Below are 21,469 nucleotides of genomic sequence, written 5' to 3'. Positions count from 1 at the left end.
GTGTTTATTAAGAAATTTCCAATAACTGGGCTACAGAGATGGCTCAGCAGCTAAAAGCACCCGCTATTCTTATTGACGATAAGGGTTCAATACACATTGAACACCTAATGGCTTACAACCATCTGAGTAAGTCTCATTTCAAAGAATCTGGTGCCCTCTCCTGGCCTCTGCAGAAACCAGCCACAAACAAAGTGCACATACATACATGCCCTCAGAACCTATGAAATAGTGCTGGGCATTGTAGCACACACATGTAATACTTTAAATGAAAAGAAACCAGAAGGTGAGGGCTGTTGTTCTCTAAGAACCCTTACGTTAGAACAAAACAATCATTACATTGGATTGAAAATTTTGACAACCTCTGCTTCTCAAAACTGCAGGGCATGTGGTGAGTTTTCCTGTTGCTAATTGATTCTTCTTGTTCATTTATCATTAATTTTCTTTCTTTCTTTTTTTGGTTATTAAATCTCTGTCTATTTTTCTATTTGTTCATTATTTGGAGACAGTGTCTCATTCTGTGTTCCATGGCATGCCTCAAGCTGAGAGATCCTCCTGCCTTTGAGACCTGAGTGCAGGGATTAAAGGTTTCAGGCCCATGTTAATTTTATTAATTAATTATTTTATTTATTTAATTTTTTTTGCATCAAGTTTCTCTGTGTAGTCCCATGTGTCCTTGATTCACTCTGTAGACCTTGCTGGGAGGTAAGTCATAGAGATCCACCTGCATTTGCCTCCCAACTACCGAAAATAAAGTCATGGACCACTACTGTCTGAATATTTTTTAAATTATACCTGTTGAAGTTTCTCAAAGTTCCTGAAGTTCATGAAGGTCTTGAAGAAGGAGATCATACAGTATGTACTGAAACAGATTCCTTGGACCAAAGTAAAGAAGACTTATAGGAACATCTTGCCAACCTACTGGTGAAGCATCATACAGAAGAACCTTGAGATGTGACCTTCAGAATCTTCCAGAATATCAATAGGAAGGATGCCAGTGATAGGTCAGCAGGAGATTTGCTGATGAGTTGGGTCAACTTCTTTACCATGAGATTCATGTCATAATTAAGATAATTCTTCTTTAGGCCCAACTCCCATAGGAAAGGCAGGTATGGGGCCCATTTTTCTATTTGAGGAAGTAGGCACACTGGGGTAGATATGTTAGCTCTGATCTTTGAAGTCAAATGAATGAAGGTTTCATGCCCTAAACTACCTAGATTGTAAAACTTCTACCTAGGACATCAGTAATTTTGCCCTTGCATCAAAACTGAATACTTAACTCTAGAGTGACGTGGTCGCTCTGGATTTGGACTGTCAGCAATAGGAAACACATGGGGATGAGGAAATTGGCTCTGTCTTTGTAAACATGAAAACCTGACTTCAGAAACCACATAAAAGCCAGGCACCATAGCAAGTTGTCCCTTCGGCATGGCAAGTTGTAAGCCAGCTGAAAAGAAATCTGTCTCAAAACCTGACATGCGGGAGGGGCTGGAGGGATAGCTTAATATTTAAGAACACCTGCTCCTCTATCACAGGACCTGGGTCAGTTTCCAGAAGCCAGATGATGGTTCACAACTATTATGTAACCCAATGGTCAGGGAATCTAGTGCCCTCTTCTGTCTCCTGAAGGCACAGCACTCATATGATACACATATATGTATGCAGACAAAAGAACCATATACATCAAATTAAAGCAAGCCCGTTTTTATTTTAATGCAGGGCACCTGAAGAAGACACCCAGTGTTAGTCTCTGGTCTCAACATGTATTGATTCTGTATCCTTCCCCCCATCCACCCACCTATATACTTATAATGCATGTATTTGAAACAAATCTAATCAGTTGTGAAATAAGTTTTCTCATTTTTTGTCAAGGCTGGTATGTTTATATCTTTAACAAGCACAGGTATAAAATGGAAAAGCCATTTTTCATTAAATAGCATGGTTTTAAGAGTCACATATTTATTTACTCTTGTATAAAATATCAGGATGCAATTTTCTGATAAACTTAGGTCTGTGGCTACAAAAGGTTCTTCACACCTTAGTGTTTTGTTTGCTGTTTTAAAAATGTCTCTGTGCTGTTCTTTTACTCTGACTTCTTCTGGGACTCCAGATGTGAGCTCAGCATTTGGCTTTGGTTCCAGTGTTGTCCACAGTCATTAAATTTGAATACAAGCTTTGTACTTAGTCCATGCCCTTTACCATGTTTGCTATTTCTCTGTACTTGCCATCACTCTGAATATGCACAACAGTCTGAATGTGATTTGCCTATGAATTTGATGGTAGAAGCTACTCTAGAATATCTTTTAGACATATTTTAATATGTGCTTATATTAAACATTTAGAAAATCATTTTGACCATTTTCTCCTATAGGAAACTCCAGAGGTTTAATCTGTTTGGAGATAGAAGCAAAGAAGTCTATCCAGCACATACCTCAAGAGGGAAGAACTTGACTTCAAGAAGATTAATCAGTTAAGTCACACAGTAAGCTTTACAAGGGCATGTGTTAATAACAAGTCTAGCTCTTGACTGAAAAGTAGTAAGACACAATCAAGAACAGTGATCTTTAAAAATTATGGAGGTAACGTACAGGCAAGAAGATCTGAATCCACATTTCCTGATCTTGTGTAAATGCTGTAGAAGCATGATGGACTACCTACAATTATAACTTTGGCAGGCCCAAGGTCAGGTATCCCAGAGCAAGCAGGCCCACAGAGGCTAGCCCTGTCAGCAGACTCTGGTTTGATTGAGAGAGCCTGCCTCTCTCTCTCTCTCTCTCTCTCTCACCCACACACACACAGTGTTGGGCTAGAATATATGTCCTAGAAATATCTTAACTGCATTTTAGTTGTGATTATGTGACAATTGATGGCATAAATCTTTTGGGATAAATCATATAGCTTGCTGGGTAAGTATTGCTATGTGAATTGTTAATATTTTATTTTATGCATTTTAAGTGTTTGCCTGCATGGGTATATATGTACCGCATATATGTCTCTTTGCTACAAGTCAGAAGAGGGTTTTGGTTCTCTTGTAAATGTAGTGAGTGAAGGTAGTGTGCTGGTGGGTGGGTGCTGAAAAATGAACCTGGATTCTTCTGCAGAGAAAGCTCTCTTACACAAATCCCATTCCTGCTATTTAAAGGTGTTATTTTTTTCACTTGCTTTTATTATCTTTTCTGCATGTTTAATGTATCTTACTGATTACATTGTAATGTGAGACTAATTGCATTTGTAGATTGGATAGAAATAAAGTAATGGGAAACAATATATCTCAACATTGAATGCTTTGTGTTGCCCATTCCTAAAAGATTAGTGTCAAGTGCTAATGATAACATTGTGTTCTGTTTCCTTGTATAATTTAGCAGCTGTTTGAAAAATACTGAGTAGGAGTAGGAGACTAAAATAGCTGTCTTGTGTGTTTCTGCTGGAAATAGTGACCCCCCCAACATCCCTGTTGTCTCTAACTCAATTGCCAACACTATGGAGCACCTGATTTTACTGGGCAATGGTATTTCTGGCAACAGCACACTTATTACTGCAGTTGAACTAGAGTGGTGTGTAAATCTGAGTTCACTTGCCCTGGATTTCTGTGATTTTACAGCTGAGATGGCAAGAGTCTTAACTGATAGCAACCATGTGCCTTCACAGCGATCTCCTGGTCCGCAATGTTTCAGTGATGCACAAATGATTACACAACATGCCAAATGATGAGAACTATAAAGCCCTAGCAGGAAAGATCTCCAGCCTTCAGGTCTATCTAATGGCTTTTGATGTGCAAGGAGAAGACATGCTAAAGATTCTGAAACCCAGTATACCACTTGAGAGTGTTCACTTTGACAGCTATGTCACTTGTGTCTCAGGGGCTATTGTTGATCTTATATCCAGGCAGTACAGCAAATTTCTCACCCAGTTTTTATTGGTAATTGATGTAAGTGACACGTCTGGTTTTCCGGATCTTAGTGACAGGTGCAATAAAGATCAATTTATTTTATCAGCATGGAGGTGCACAAAGCTCATGGTGTGTGGTTTTATTCACTATAACTTGATACTGGCATCATACCTTAAAGTGTTTCATTCTGGTAAATATATCGCAAGTTTGAAAGTCCTGTCTCAACCCTGAGTGCTCTATCCCTGGGTCCCTGTAATGATTTTACCTGTCATGAGGAAATAATACTAACGTAGCTAAGGAAATAGATATGTAACTACCTACATTGGGTATATTCACTCCAATCAGAAGATCCTGAAATGATTAGGAGGAGGGACACAGAAAGAAGGAAAGTGTGACTTTTATACTTACAACCTCATCTTTTAGATTCTAGTGTTGATGTATTTACTATATTGTTTAAATTATCTATTACTTATACATATGCTTACTTCTTAGCCATTCATCTTAGTATGTGTACTATTCTCTTTTGAATAGAGTTGCTATTCAAATATACTAAGAGAAAATTTTACTTTAATACAAATACATTTTATTTTAATATAAATAATATATGAAAATGTCTTACCTAGGCATGGCATCACAAGTAAATAATCTCAGCTCTTGAGAGGCTGAGGTAGGAAGATTGCCAAGAGTTTGAAAGGGCAGTCTGGTCTACATAAGTGTTCTAGTCCAGCCTGAGATACAGTGTGAGACCATGTTCATAAATTAGTAATAATCAGAGTATAGTGGCACACATCTTAAATCCCAGGACTTCAAAGGAAGAGGAATACAGATCTCTGTGAGTTCAAGGCCATCATGGTCTACAAAGCTAATTCTAGGACCACCAGCGATGCTACACAGAAAAATCCTAACTCAAAAAACAAAAAGAACCAACAAATAGGTAACACAACAAGCAAGGACTGTTTTACCTCTATAGTAACTCTTTCATTGTTTTTGAAACTATTTTTCTTAGCCTGCAATTGTGTCCCTTTAGGTTTTACTTTATAATTGGCCATAGAATTATAGGTAATAGACAGAAAAAGATCCATATTAAAATTAGCAAGTGGTTGTTGGGGAAGATGGCTCACGGAATGAAGTGCTTAATGTGCAGGTACAGGACTAGTGTTCATATATCTGGAACCCATCTAACAGCCAGGCAGCTTGGTGGCCACCTCAAGTCCTCTACTCAGGAACAGAGAATAGAATCTCTCCCTGGGTCATGCTGGCTAGCTATTCAAGTTCTGGTTCAATGTCAAGATCCTCTCTCAACTAACAAATCAGAGAGCAAACAGGAAAGGCATCCAGTGTCACCTTTAGACCTCTACAAGTTGGCATACACTTGCATGCATGCACATTGTGTAAAATAAAAACAGGGATTGCCAAACAATCCTTTTTAAAGCTTTTTCTTCTTTCAGAGTCTTAGATAGAAATAAAGCTTCATCATCTTCCTCACTTATCCTTTCCCAGAGGTGACCTCTGTTCTGAGGCTGACACATAGTCTTATGTTTCCTATGACTTCTGATAATAAACCATTGCTCTCAAAGTTCCAGATGTCATGACTGTAGACTATGAGAAGCCATAGGAAATATTTTTGCAATGAAGAAAAATTCCTGTTTTGTATATCGGGTTTTTGTTTGTTTGTTTTGGTCCTCAAGACAGGGTTTCTGTGTGTACCCTGGCTATTCTGGAACTCACTCTGTAGATCAGGATGAACTCAAACTCAGATATCTGCCTGCCTCTGACTCCTAAGCACTGGTTCTAAAGGCATGTGCTATCACAGCCCAGATACATACATACATACATACATACATACATACATACATACATATATATATGGGACTTAGGTGGGAAATAAAATGTGTTCCTTATGATAAATCAAATGTCTTTTTTTTTTTTTTTTTTTTTTTTTTTTTTGCTGAGTGAAATACCACTTGACAGCTCACAACTCTGTGACATTCTTAAGAGAGTATGAAACACCTAGGTAGTCATGACTTTTTATTCTCAATTTGTTTTAAAGGGAAAGGACTGACATGGTGAAATACAAATGTGTAGCTTCTTATGAAGCACTTACCGAGGAACAGAGTAAACTTACCAAAGACAGAATAAAACAGAAGAGAAAGACAGATGCCTTCTTCTTATATTTAAGATGATACCATGTGGGCACTCATCCTCATTGCTATTGCTGGTCTTTGTGGCTCTCATCTCAAATGCTTGCAGTCACTGAAGAAAGCATTAATATTTACCAAGGTGAACTAACCGAGGATGATGTGGATTCCCGTGCATAACCTTATTGAGCAGAGCAAGTATCGCTGGGCCTTGGTCAACCTTGGCAAGCAGTCCTGGACCCTGAATCACTCAGTGTCTTCACTAAACCAAATTGTCATTTTTACAGAGAGATACTAAACTTCAATGAAGACATTATGTTTTGTAAAATGTATAATTTCTGTGTCCAGATATGCAAGTAGGGTCTTAGTATTTTTTTTTAAGTATTGTAAACTAAACAATTTGTGCTGTGTTAAATCAGCTTTATAGGATTATATATGTATATTCTATTTCTTGATCAAAGAAAATAGTTAGGTATTGGTTTTACAAGTAGAATGTTACATTGTACAGGGCTTTCTTGGTTGATTAGATTGTTACCAAACCTTAAGGGCAAATAGACAATAATTATCTGAGGTTGCTGCCTAACTTTTTCATTGAGGTACTCTGCTTTTTGGACATTTTTATTCTTTCTTTTTCAAAATGCCGAGCTCAGAAGCCAAATACACACACACACACACACACACACACACACACACACACACACACACACACACTCATAGCATAGCCAGGTGGATTGAATGCAATGCACTGCATCTATGTATTCTGGTAGCATCTCATTGATTTTGGTTTAAAATAGAAGGGAAGGTAGTGTCCCAAATGAGATATCTTTAACAGAAACCTGAGTTTAACTTTTATTAACTATATAATAATTGATACTGCCAATTACCATTCTGAATTTCATATAGTATAAGTTAGATATTGTTTCATCCTTTTTAAATGCATTTATATAAACTGAACCCTCAAATTGCTGGATATTTTAGGCTATATCCGACTTAAGTTTTTTCACCTCTTACATTCAAGTTAGCTTCTTCAGCCCAGATATCAAAACAGTGGAGGAAGAAATGAACTGTATTCCAGGGAATACTTCAAGGCTAAGTGAAAGCACAGAACTGTAGGCAAACAGGCTTGCAAAACAATATTAGTCATAACATCCTTAACAAGTCACAGGATTCTCTCTGTCAGCATGCATGTCAGCTGGCAAAGAATAGATCTGCATGAAAAAGTGCCCACATGCTGGCTGGATCTGGCCGCTTTGGCCAGCTGGATGCTGCTAGATTGTACTATTTAATGTCGAATTTTGACTTGTGGTAGACAGCTGTGCTGTGTGTCAGCATCCTCAGATGAGGGATGGGAAAAAAAAAAGACAAGGAAAAAACGCATTTGAGTGAAGAGAGAATGGAAGGGAAAGAAAGGAAACACAAAAGCTTGTTCCATGACAGGTGTGAGTTGCTATGGTACATACAATAATGTTAAGGACAGCCTCCAATAATCAAGTAAGTAGCCGACATGGGTGGCTAGCAGTGCTGAGACCTGGCTGCTCCATTGGAAGTTTGGAAACACAATTTATTTATGGAACAACTTTATATATCTTAAAATGGTTTTACCATCTTATATTAAATGAACTGTTGACAGGCGTGCACTTTGTCCAGTGAGCACATACTATGTGGATTTTATATGCACATCTGTAGTGTGAATCCACTGGCACAGTGTGTGTAAATTCCAGATGTGGTGAGAGTTTCCCTTGTACAGGTCATCAGATAAAGCAACTCCTGACAGAAACTGTAAGGAAACCAGCAAAATGTTTGACCCAAAGATGGATGTTGTATGGTTTATGTTAAATATATATTCTTTTAATCACTGAAGAAAGCATTAAAAAGTGACCATTGTAATGTATTTTATTGTATATGAAACACAAACTGTCGATGTTTAAATAAAACTCTTTGGCTGCAGAGTTTAGAAAGCTTAAGTTTTTTTTTTTTTTCACTTTGAGAAAATCCAAGCTTACAAACAGACTAAGTCAAGCATGTTCACACACTCCTATAATCCTAGTTCTTAGAGACAACAGGAAGATTGTAAATTGAAGGTCACTGTCTCAGTTACTTCTCTGTTGCAGTGAAAAGCACCATGACTAAGGCATCTTATAAAAGAATGTGGTTAATTGGGCTCACAGTTTCAGATGGTGGAAGAAAAGCAGGACACCAGCAGGAAAATCTGAGAACTCTTTTCTTCATCCACAAGTAGGAGGGAGGAAGAACTGAATATGGCACAGGGCTTTTGAAACCTCACAGTCCTATATCTTAGTAACTGTTCTATTGCTGTGTGAAATGACACCATGACCAAGGTAGCTCCTGTAAGTGGAAACATTTAACTGGGGGCTTGCTTACAGTCTTGGTGGCTTAGACAATTGTCAACATGTGAAAAGAATGGCAGCATGCCAGCAGGGATGGTTCTGAAGAAGTAGCAGAGTTGCTTTTTTTTTTTTTTTTTTTTTTATTTATTTTATATAACCAAGTTCATTTAAATGAAAACAAACATTTATACACAATATTTGGGAATTTGGGCGTCATTCTTTCCAAACTCCTTCCTACTGGTAAGGGGCGCTGTCATGGGTGATTCGAAGAAGATGCAGAAATCCTGGCTGTAGTCTGTAAGTTTTGAATGTAGGATCACCTCATACTCTGTTTCAGGTGGTCTGGCTTGATCAAACCACATTAGTCTGGAAGGAATCCACATCTTTTTATTTTCTGTGGAAACAAAAATAGAAATCCTTTTCCCCAGTAACTTGTCCTTGAACTTAAATTTTGGAGTCAAAGCATTTTTTAATTTAATTTATTATTTTACATATCAATCCCAGTTCCCTCTCCCTCCCTCCCTCCTTCTCTCCCTTCCTCCCTTCCTCCCTTTTTCCCTCCCTCTTCCCTCCCTTTTCTCTCTCTGCCCTCTCACATGCCCTCTAACCATCCTCTGCTCCCATACCCCCACCCCAATTCCATATGTAGGGGAATGCCATCCAGTTGGGGCCATGTAGGTCTGACAGGTCATGTGAAGTAGGGACTAGGGCTTCTCTCCTGCCTCTAGATTAAGGCAGTTATCCCAGTCCAAAAACTGTTGTTTCTATGTGAAATAAAAAATTTTATTTTAAAAATATATTCATGAATCTATATAAGTATTTCATATGATATCAATGCATGAATCTATATTTAAAAAGACAGTGGAAGGACAAAAGCCACATGGCAACATACTCTGAAGTGTTGTAAACATCACTTCCTAACAGATGTTTTCCATTGATTCAACCATTGTCTACTTTACTAAGTATTGTATACTGATTTTATGTTTTGTTTATGAAAGAAGATGAAGCAGAGATGGTTACTCTTATATCCTATAATTACACACTCACATTGCTCAAAAGTAATGCCCAATTCAATTTCATGAGCTTTCACCTGTCCCATTATCACTTCAATTAGTCTAAGTATAAGGGAAACTAAATGTCTTATCATGTCAGGCTCTTGTTTCAGGCTATGAACAAACTATGACAGCAAGAATCTGGGTCCCTAGGATTCACAGAGCAGGAGAACGACATTTAGTATGTGATTACTACAGGCCAGAATTAGCACTTAAATAATGAATTCGATTTCTTGAGTTGCAAATTTTAGGTCAGATATGGAACAATTTTGCATGTTTTTATGCCCAATGAAATTAATAGTATTTTGGGAATCAAAATTGCTAATACAAAGTAAAATACTGCTCCAGGGAGAGAAAGAAGAAAGTGGGTTTAAACAGAGATTTAAGGATGTCAAGTTTACAAAAGTTTCAATATAAAACTTGATTGTAGATAAATACTAGTCATTAGTTCTTTTCAATTTGCTGAATCAAGAAATAAAATGGGAATGAAGAAGTAGATGTACATGTTGTAAAATTCTAATTAACAGAATAGAGGGAAGCAGTGCATTCAGTACAAAGCTTTGCTTTCTGTCTGGAGCAGAAACACCTCCTGGTCACTGAATGTCCCCATTGCCACTAGGGAACCATTCCAGTCATGATCACACTGCTGTGCTAGAGAATGAGTTCTTATGCTGTTCCTTTACACTGAAGCAAAATATAACTGAACAGGTGAAAACCACTGGTTGAATACACCGACAGGAAATTCATTAGTTAGGTCTCACTCTCTATTCCTATCAGTATGCAAGACCAAGAACATGAACACCAGTCTGAAGATACTTGAACTCCCTACCTCAGAAAGAGGTATCTCAAAGTAGTTACATTATGGCAGCTCTCTCAATGCAGCCCATGGAAAACAGTCAATATCTTATATGTTAAGAATAAAATGACAGGCATGGTGGTACACACCCTTAATTCCAGCACTCTAAGGGCAAAATCAGGAATATCTCCAAAGTCAAGGCCAGCCTGGTCATCACAGCAAGTACAAGGGACTACACACACAGACCCTATCTCTAAGAAGCAAGCAAACAAAATTAATCAATGTATAAATAGTTAAACTGAGAAAAGAGGAAATATATAAAAAGCCAGTCAGACTGACAGGAAGGGAATAGGGCTCTTTGCCTACTGTGTGAGCTGAGAACCTCAGCTGTCACCAGAATGTACTGTAGAAAAATAATATTCCAGCTGTCAATTAATCACCATACATTGAGCATCAGAATAGGAATGCCTGTACCTACTTTTGCTCTCTCTCTCTCTGTCTCTCTCTCTCTGTCTCTCCCATCTCTTTCACCTATCACACACAGCATACACAAGCACACTTGTTTTTGAAGTGTTAAAACTCGTCAGTGAACTAAGTTAAAAAAAAAAAAAACCTGAAGTTCATCATTAGGCAATATTCTGGCTTCTTTAAACCATATGTAAGTTTTTAAAGTCTCTTATTCTTCATTTTTGGTCATTCATATCTAACTGCAAAAAGTAGGGTACATATTTCGTAAGATAACCAAATCACAAAAACTACAAATGCTTTACATCTTTTTATATAATTTATGTCTGCAGATAGATGCATTGTTGTTCACTACTCCCATGTCTGATGAACACATGCATGTCTGGTGTACTTGGAGGCAGAAGTGGCCACTGGATTCCTTAGATCTGGAGTGCTTTAAACCCCAATATGAATACTGAACTCTGGTTTGACGTAGCAGCCAGTCTTAACTACTGAGCCACCATCTCTCCAGCCATAGACATTTCCCCCTTGAACCACTGAATTGTTGGTACAGTAAAAAAGACTACATTATGGAATCATGTTTATGGAAACCTGGCTGGGTTTTTGGTTATTTATTTTGTTTTGTTGTTTTGTATAATCGATGCCAAACAAGATTATTTATTCAATAGAAATTTATTTGATTAAATATACAATATCTCTACATTTGTCTAAAACCATAGCGAACACATTCCAGGTAAAGATACAAAGCATTCCCAGTTTAAGATAGACCAATAATAAAATTACATTTATAAAACTACCATAATTATGAATAGGTAGTCCACCTGAAAAATACTATACAGAATTAAATAAAATGGAAAAAATTACCAATAAGATTCAGAGTTAAATCATCCTTATTTACAAAATGCTATTCTGTTACCATTTGATTTGAGGAGCAATATCATCACATAGGAACAGCAGTTACCTAAACTTCATCTAAAAAGAAAATGGATGCCGAGGAATCGGTCAGGTGTCCTCTGTCTCCAGATGTTCCAGTGCAGGCTGGAGGTTCTGGTGCAGGTTGACTGGAAGTAGGATTCAAGTCAGGAGAGAACTCATTTCTACTTTGAGATGTAAGAGTGGTGGAAGAACTCGAAACTTGGGGGAAGATAAGATGGAAATCCCCTTCATTTGCACACATTTCTCCCTGTTCCAAGAGACAGGAAAAAGACAGTGGGAGTTGAAACCCTGTACTGCACCCTTGTTAAACCACTAGTTCCAGCCCTTATTCTGGTATCCAAACATTCATACCACAATATTTGATCTGCCAAATAAATCTTGACATTACATAATGGACATTTTAGCTACAAAGGACTAATAATAACATCACAAAAAATTTCAAGGGTGTTTGTCACTGGCAGCAATGCAAGATCTCAATACAGTGCAGACTTACTGGAAATAAGCTTTTCAATACATTAAAACTTTGAAACTTAACATTCAGGTCATTGATCTCGACCTGATATCCTATTTGAAGCATTTCCTGTCATGCCAAGGACAACCTTAAATCCCTCCACCACCAAAAAAAAAAAAAGCCTCATGGCATGCTCATAGAAACTTAAGACTAAAGGTGAGGGCACAGAGCAGACAACTAGGACAACTAAGCTAGTTCTTGTCTAGTATTGGAAATATGATTTTCTGTATGGAAACATGTGATTCCAAAGGGGGAAATTATACTGTAAAATCAATAAATTACTTTTATTTTAAAATGTAAGGGTTGGAAAGAATTTCAAAAAATTCAATAAATGACTAAATATGATCTTAGATTTTGATTAGGATCATGTGGGAACCACTACTTAGGAGACATACTTAATACTTTAAAACAATTTAGCCAGTAATCATAAGACAAACATCTAAGTAATTATTTTAAATATTTTTTTTATTTTAAATATTTTAAATATACTCTTATATTACATGAAGTACACATATACTTAACATTAAAAATGCTTGTAACTGAACATTGGTGGCACAGGCCTTTAATCCCAGTATTTGGGAAGCACAAACTAGCTTTCCAGTTAAGGCTCCAAAGCTATAGGGAAACCCAGCCTTGGGGAGAAAAACAAAGCAAAACAAAAACCTGCTTATACATTCAATGATCTTTTAACCTATCATATTACAGTTAAAATTCAAATTCAAATTTGCCTAATATTGATCAAGGTGAAGCTTTTACTTCCTTTGATGCTGGACAGTAACCTGTGAGCCATATAAACCCTGTCCCTCTCAAGTTGGTTCTGGCTAGTGTTTCTCCCTGTAAAAGGAACCTAACTTGATGGAAAGCACAGATAAGCACTGACACAAACACAGACCTTTAAAGAAAGCCTACATGGCATTGGAGGAAACTGCAGGCCTTCAATATCCCTTATTGGGACATACTGTTGAGGATCTGCACAGGTGTTTCCTGGTGGAGGAGTTGGTGGGATCTGTCCTCTAGGATCACCTGGTAAGGCAGGGCCTCCAGGGCCTCTAACCTTGGGAACAAGTGGAGGAATCAAGCCATGGCCAGCTGGTTGGCATTCAGCAGGGACATAGTTGGGCACACTTGCCTTCTGTAACAGAGAAACAATCAGCAGTAAGTAAAGACATTTAATTAACAGCTCCTTTCCTGGGTGTGTGAGGCATAGAAGAAAGCAGTCCATTACATTCTAGTAAGGCTGGGGATAGGCTCAGTATCCCACAAAGGTGCAGGAGCTGCTTATTTGTTATTCTAAGTAGTTTTACTGACTTCACTCTCTCCACACCTCTTCCATATTGTAGTTGAAGTTCTAGCTAAGGCATTAAGACAACAAAAGAAGATCCACGGAATACAAATTAAAAGTAACAAATCAAACTTTCACTATTTGCAGATGATATGACAGGTTACATCAGGGAATACCTACCACTGATAGACACCTTTACCAAAGTGGCAGGATACAAAATTAACTAAACATATAAAAAAATTAATCACTAACCCTACTATATACATATGATAAAGGGGCTGAGAAAGGAATCACAGAAACATCTCTTTTTTTTTTTTTTTTTTTTTGCATTATCCAAGAAAACATAAAATAGCTTGGGGTAATGTTAACCAAACAAGTGAATAACTTATTTAATAAGAATTTTGAGTCTTTAAAGAAAAAAAATTAAAGAAGATACCAGAAAATGGGAAGATCTCTCATGCTTTTGGATAGGTAGGATTAACATAGTAAAAATAGTAGTCTTTCCAAAAGTAATCAACAGATTCAATGCAATCCCTATCATAAACCCCAGCACAATTCTTCACAACCTTGAAAGAACAATAGTTCTTCCTATGGAAAAACAGTAGACCCAGGGTAGGCTAGACAACGTTGTATAATAAAGGAACTTCTTTCTGGAGGCATCACTTTCCCTTTCTTCAAGCTCTACTGTAGAGCTATAGTCCTGAAAACAGTTTGGAACTGTCACAAAAATGGATAGGAAGACCAATGGAATCAAATTTAAAACACTGATATTAACTCATACATCTACCAATACCTGATTTTTGACAAAGCAGCTAAAGTTATACAATGGAATATAAAAAGCATTTTCAACAAATTGTGCTGGCATAACTGGAGGCTGACCTGTAGAAGACTCCAGATCACCATGCATAATACTTAAGTCTAAATATATCAAAGAAAGACCTCACCATAAATCCAGCCACATTGAACCTCCCAGAAGAGAAAGGGGGAGGTATCCATGAAAAAATTGGTACAGGAGCCTGCTTCCTGAACATAACTCCAGTACCACAGACTCTGAGATCAACAATTAATAAATGAAATCTCTTGAAATTGAAAAGCTTATTTAAGACAAAGAACACAGTCAACAAGACAAAATGGCAGCCCACACAATGGGAAAAGATCTTCAACAACCCCACATCTGACATAGGGCTGATTTCCACAATGACAAAGAACTCAAGAAGCTAGGTACCAAAACACCAAATATTCTAATTAAAAAGTATGGTACAGAACTAAATAGAGACACCTAAGAATGTGTTCAAAATCCTCAGACACCAGGGAAATGCAAATCAAAAAACTCTGAGATATCATCTTACTCCTGTCAGAATAGCTAAAAACAAAAACACAAATGACAGTTTATGCTGGAGAGGATATGGAGACTGTAGTAAATTCTTCCACTGCTGGTGGGAGTGCAAACTCGTACAGACATTTTGGAAATCAGTATGGTGGTTCCTCAGAAAAATGGGAATCAGTGTACCTCAAGTTTCAGTAATTCCACTCTTAGGCATATACCCAAAATATGCACACTCATATAACAAGGACATCTGTTCAACTATGTTCATTGAAGCATTATTTGCTCAACTGAAGAATGGATGGAGAAAATGTGGTACATTTAAAGAATGAAATACTATTCAGAGGGAATAAACAATGTAATCTGGAAATTTGCTGGCAAATGGAAGGAACTAGATGGAACCATCCTGAATGAGGTAACCCGGTCACAAAATGACAAACATGGTATGTACTCACTCATATATGGCTTTTGGACAGAGCAAAGGATGGCCAGCCGACAATCCACAATGCCAGAGAAGCTAGGAGACAAGGCAGACCCTCAGAGAGACATACATGTTGCCGTGGAGAAGGAGAAATGGGCAAGATCTCCCTAGAAAATTGGGAGAATTGTGGATGGTGGGAGTTAGGGAGAAAATGATGAGAGAGGTAGGCATGATGGAACAGGAAGATTGAGTTAGGGAAAGAATAGGGGAGAGCAAGAAAGGAGACATTATAATAGAGGGAACCATAACAGGTTTTAAGAGAAATCTGGCACTAGGGAAATGCCAAGAGATCTATAAGAATGACCCCAACTCACAATGTGAGCAACAGTGGAAAGGCTACCATAAATGCCTTACCTTGATAATGAGATTGATAACTAACTTATATGCCATCATAGAACCCTCATCTAGTAGCTGATGGAAACAGAAGCAGTACCCACAGATAAACACTGAGCCAAACTCCTAGAATGCAGTTGCAGAGAGGGAGGGATGTTGAGACAAGGAGTGAAGGTCAGGGTACAGAAACTCACTGAGGCAGCCTACCTGAACAAGGGGAAACACATGTACCCAAAACTGATAACTGGGTAATCAGCATTGGACCGACTTAGACCTCTAGAATGTGGGACTCAGGTAGAAGGCCCCGTAAGTCTAAGGGGCTTCTGTCAGTGGAACCAGGATGTATCCCTGGTGCACAAAAGGTCTTTGGGTCCACATTCTCCATGGAAAAATATTCACTTAGCCTAGAGCCAGGAGGGAGGGCCTAGTCCCTACTTCAAATAATTTGACAGATTTAGATGATCCCACCTGGAAGGCATCACCCTCCCAGTGGAGGGTTACGGGAATAGGATGGGAAGGTTCCCAAGGGGGCATGAGAGAGAGAAGGATCAGGGATCAGTATCTAAAACAAGAAAAAATAATAAATATAACTAAAAAAAGATTCAAATAAGATTTCAAGGGAGAAAATCTGAAATCGTGTACAGCATCTAAACAAGCTTTGAATTTCATGTAAATGTTGTACTTCTTTTAGGGCGATATATTGGGCTTCTTTCTGTTTTTTATCTTAATATTTTTTTTTCATTAACAGGAATGGGTGTTTTCCTACATGTATATCTTCATACTATATACATTCAGTTTTCTGGAAGGATACAATAAGCCTTCAGATCCCTTGAAACAGGAGGTAAGAAGGTGCTGGGAATTAAACCCAAGTTCTTTAGGAGAGCAGCCAGGGCTCTTAACCTGTAAGCCATTTAGCAAGCCTATGTGGATTTTTGAGACAAGATCTGCTTATAAGGCCCACACTGGCTTTTAATTTACCATCTTTCTGATGTAGCCTGCCAAAATGCATGGATTACATGGACCATCAAAATTTGTCTTGTGATCTGTACTATTTCGCAGAAGGTTACAAGCCAACAATGAGAATGTTAACTCTAAGTACAGGTATATTATATTAATATCATAATATCACAAAGTAGAAGAGCTCTCACCTTGTTCTAATAAAACAGAGAAACTAGTTGTGGATTCTTGGGTAGAATTCAGTTTCCAATACTTACCCCAGGGTCTGTTTTGGTGGCATTCTTCTTGTATTCCAACGTGGAGGATGCTGGCCTATCTAGACAGGAAAATCAAATCAGGAGAACTTCATGAGTTCTCACTTTATCCCACGACTGTTTCCAGATCCAAGTGACCCTGACATGTTCCACTCCCCCTGGCCAGTACAGAGAACAACTGGACACAAATACAATAGTATTCCTCATTAGGGTCCCCAAAGCACCATGAGAACCTTGGAAATTTCAATAGGACAAAAGAACATTCGTTTGCAGTGTGCTGGTGACCTTTCCAACAGGCTCTTAGGTAATCGTACTGAGGTAGCCTAAGCGAAGAACTCAGGATGAAGCATCTGCTTCCTCTGTCTATGTGTGACAGCCCTTAAAATATATTTTTGTTAAAAAGTACCCTTATAGATAACAAATACACAATGAAAATTTAAATGGTTTCATTTTATACTTAATGTGATTTTCTGTCATACCTACAGTAGATACACATCTTTCCCACCTTCAGAGGGTAGTGAGTGATAATTGAAGAGGTCCTGGGAGATTCACTCAACTAAATGAAAAATGATTAAATAAGCTAACTAATAAAGAACATGAAACCAAAAAATTTTACTGGTTGTCTTACACAAATCAACTGACATTTTCCTGGCTAAAATCTTTCACTACTACACTGGATATAAATAAATGGTTTAAAAAGTTGAGAAGTAAAAAAAAATAAAAAATAAAAAGTTGAGAAGTTTGCTATTGAAAAGAGTAAAGTTTGTATTACAACCCTTGAAGGAAACCCTTCAAATGGCAACAAAACTAACCTTAACACATTCATTAGATGACATACATGAAACATGACACAACAAGAAAGGGCTAGAGAAATGTGTTTACAGGGTAATGTTATGGGCTGCTCTTCCTTAGGACTTATGCTTAATAGCAAGCCACTACACAGCAGCACACAACTATCTGTAACTCCACTTCCTGGGGCACTGATGCCCTGTTATGGCATTCTGTGGAATCAAACACACATGTAATACACAGAAATCAGATGGTAGAGATGACAGATTAATGGGATACCTACCAAAGAAAGGTGCTAACGGGGAATACAACCAGGCCAAAGGAGAGAAGTGACTTATAGTGAACTGCAATGTGGATGTTGTCAAGGAAAAGAATATAAACCTATGACAACTGAAATGGTACTTGTCTATTACTTGAGTAACCAAAGGGGACATTACGATGTAAAACCAAAAATTATTTTTATTTAACAATGTAAGTATATAAAAAAATTTCAAGGACTTCAAAAATAATTATGTTGGAGAGGATGTGGAGGAAGGGGAACACTCATCCACTGCTGGTGGGAGTGCACACTTGTACAGCCATTTTGGAGATGACTATGTTGGTTCCGCAGGAAAATGGGAATCAGTTTACCACAGATCCGGCAATGCCACTCTTAGGCATATACCCAAATGATTTACATCCATGAAACAAAGACATGTGCTCAACTATGTTCATAGCAGCATTATTTGCAATAGCAAGAACCTGGAAGCAATCTAGATGCCCCTCAACTGAAGAATGGATAGAGAAGATGTGGCACATTTACACAATGGAATACTACTTTACAGGAAAAAAAACCAATGGAATCTTGAAATTCACAGGCAAGTGAATGGAACTTGAAGAAACCATCCTGAATGAGGTAACCCAGTCACAAAAAGAGGAACATGATATGAACTCACTCATATATGGAATTTAGACATACAGTAAAGGATCACCAGCCTATAATACACACCTCCAGAGAAACTAGGATACAAGGAGGATTCTAAGAGATTCACTTAAGGTCCGTCAGAGAAGGGGAAAGGGACAATGTCTCTGAGCATTTTGGAAGTGGGGGGACAACAGTGAGTGTAGAGGGAGCTAGGAGAAAGAGAAGGGGAGGACAGGAAAGCACGTGGGACTTGGAAGATTGAGTCAGAGGAGCAATAGACAAGAGAGGAGAGAGAGAGAGAGAAGAGAGAGAGAAAAGAGAGAGAGAGAGAGAGAGAGAGAGAACCATAAAAGAGGGAGCCATTAAAGGTTTGAAGAGAAAACTGACTCTAGAGAAATATCCAGTGACCTACAAGACTGACCTCAACTAACAATTTGAGCAACAATGGAAAGGCTACCATAAATGCCATTTCATGATAAGGAGATCAACGACTAACTTATCATCCATCATGGAGCCCTCATCTAGTAGCTGATGGAAACAGAAGCAGACACCCACATTTAAACACTAAGTTGAACTGGAATCTAATGCAGAGAGGGAGGACAAGACCAGACATCAGAAACACACAGAGACAGCTGACCTGAACAAGGAGGAGCTAATGGGCCCCAGACTGATAGCTAGGAATCCATCATGGGACTGAATCAGACAGCCTGAACATGGGTCTCAGTTGGAAGGCCTGGGCAATCTAAAGGACCTTGGTCAGAGGAACCAGGATGTATACCTGGTGCAAAAATGGACTTTGGGAGCATATTCCTTTAATCTGGAGGCAGAAGGGGAAGCCTATTCCCTACTCTAAATGACTTGACAGATTTAGGTGACCCTTCCTGGAATGCATCACCCTACATGTGGAGTGGGGTGGTGGGAGTGGAGGGTGGTCTGAGGAGATGGGAGAATGGGAGAGAGGGAAAGAGCAAGTGAGGGAGAGGGAACTGGGGTTGATATGTAAAATAAATAAAGAAAGAAACAAACAAATAAAAATTGTATATCTCCCTCTTTAAAAAAATTAAAATATAATCATGTGGGAACTGCTATTCAGGAGTAATACTTGAAACCACTTTTAAATAACTTTTAGAAAACATATAACTAATTATTCAAATAATGGCCCCAATGCATTTCTATGAAATGAAACACACATAATTAAAATCTAAAAACTACTTGCATCTGGGCATTGTTGATACAGGCATTTAATCCCAACACTTGGGAAGCAGAGAGATGTGGATTTCTGTGAATTCATGGCTAGTCTGTTCTACTGAGTGAGTTCCAGGGCAGGCTTCCAACATATACAAAAACTTTGCCTTGGGGAGAATAAAACAATCAAACAAAAATACCCCACAAACAGTCTGTACATTTACTGATCTTCTGGCCTATCACAGCACAGTTCAAATTCAATGTTCCCTATGGTGGATCAAGGTGAAACCTTGACTTACTTTGTTGATGGAATGTATCTTTGAACCATGAAAACTGTTTCCCCCTCAAGTTGGTTCTGGCCAGTATTTCTCCCAGTAACAGAAACCAAACTTGAATAAAAGAACAGATAAACATTGACACATGCAGGGACCTTTAAAAATGCCTACCTGGCACTAGAGAGAAAGGTGGGCCTGCAAAGTCCCTGGGTGTGATATACTGTCCGGAATCTCCACAGATGTTTCCAGGAGGAGGTGGAGGCAGGATTGGGCCTCTTGGATTCCCTGGAAAGGCAGGGCCTCTAGGACTTCTGACCAAAGGATCCAGTGGAGGAATCACGTCATGACCAACCGCATTGCATTCAGGAGGACTAGAGTTAGGCAAAGGTGCCTTCTGTAACAGAGTCACAATCAACAGTAAGTGAAGCTTCTTGATTCATAGCTCCTTTCCTGTGAGTGTAGGAATTATAGAAAGCCTGGGAACAGGCTGAATTTTCCTCATGTGTGTGAGAGCCACTTATTCACAGTCAGAAGTAGTTTTACTATCTCAACAGAAAGCTTTATGGATGGAACTAATCATCTACCTAGCTCCACCACAAACACAAATACAGTAAAAGCAGATCAAAACAGACACTTTTAAAAACAGATATACACCAGGATATGTTGGCACAGGCCATAAATCTCAGAATTTGTCTATTAGAGAAAGGTGGATATCTGTCAGAATGAGGGTGTCTGGTCAACAGAGTGAGTTCCAGGACTGACTCAAGATCTACTGGGATATCCTATCTCTAGGAAAAAACAACAAACAACAACAACAAAACCCCCCAAAACATAGAACTTTTATCAAACATAGATGCAAAAGGAAAATGTTTAACATGTTGGTGATTTCAAAATGATCCAAATTAATTTTATATTTGAAAAATGAAATACATGTTTAGATTCAAATAAGATTCAAGGAAGAAAATCTGAAATAGTAGACAGCACATATACAAGCTTTGAAGTTCTTCTAAAACTTGCACTTCTTTAAGTAGGAGATATCAAGTTTTTTTTCTCTTGCTTTTTTTTTTTTTTGTATATTTTTAATGCCAAAGAAATGGGTGTCTTGCTTGCATGTATATCTGCATTCATTGTTAAATTTTTGATTGTGAGCCTTGCCTTTAATGGCTGAGCCATCTCTCCAGCCCTATAAACTCATTGTGAAAGAATGATAGGATAGGGATTCAGATCCCTTGAATTGGAGGTAAGGATTGTCTGCCTGAAATCATGTGCTGGGATTCAAACCCAGCTCCTATGGGAGAGCAGCCAGTGCTATTAACCTGTTAGCCATTTCTCCAGCTCAGTAGTTTTTTGATTCACAATCTATGCATATTGGCTACACTGGCTTTGAATGTACCATACTCCTGCCTCATGATGTGGGAGTTGGAAAAAACTCGAATCTTGTGGTGAGGTAAGATGGAAATGCCCTGGGTTCAGTCACATTTCTCATGTTCCAAGAGATGGGTAAAGGACAGCTTAAGTTCAAAGCCCAAATACAAAACCAAAATCTTCAGCAC

The 21,469-nt window shown here is 38.3% G+C and overlaps 1 protein-coding gene across 1 annotated transcript in view; it reads right to left on the bottom strand.

Annotated features, from left to right (window-relative positions):
- Window positions 1-11,646: 11,646 nt before the first annotated feature.
- The window catches only part of LOC127232534 (melanoma inhibitory activity protein 2-like), a 143,687-nt gene continuing 133,864 nt past the window's right edge, over window positions 11,647-21,469 (bottom strand). Inside the window, 4 exon segments of the mRNA XM_051198651.1 lie at window positions 11,647-11,746; window positions 13,092-13,264; window positions 16,869-16,996; window positions 20,088-20,310. Coding sequence (XP_051054608.1) covers window positions 11,647-11,746; window positions 13,092-13,264; window positions 16,869-16,996; window positions 20,088-20,310 — 624 coding nt within the window.

This window comes from Phodopus roborovskii, unplaced genomic scaffold (assembly GCF_943737965.1).
Source record: "Phodopus roborovskii unplaced genomic scaffold, PHOROB, whole genome shotgun sequence".
Taxonomy (NCBI): domain Eukaryota; kingdom Metazoa; phylum Chordata; class Mammalia; order Rodentia; family Cricetidae; genus Phodopus; species Phodopus roborovskii.
Note: the sequence above shows the minus strand (reverse complement) of the source record. Positions and strands in the feature narration are given on the sequence as shown.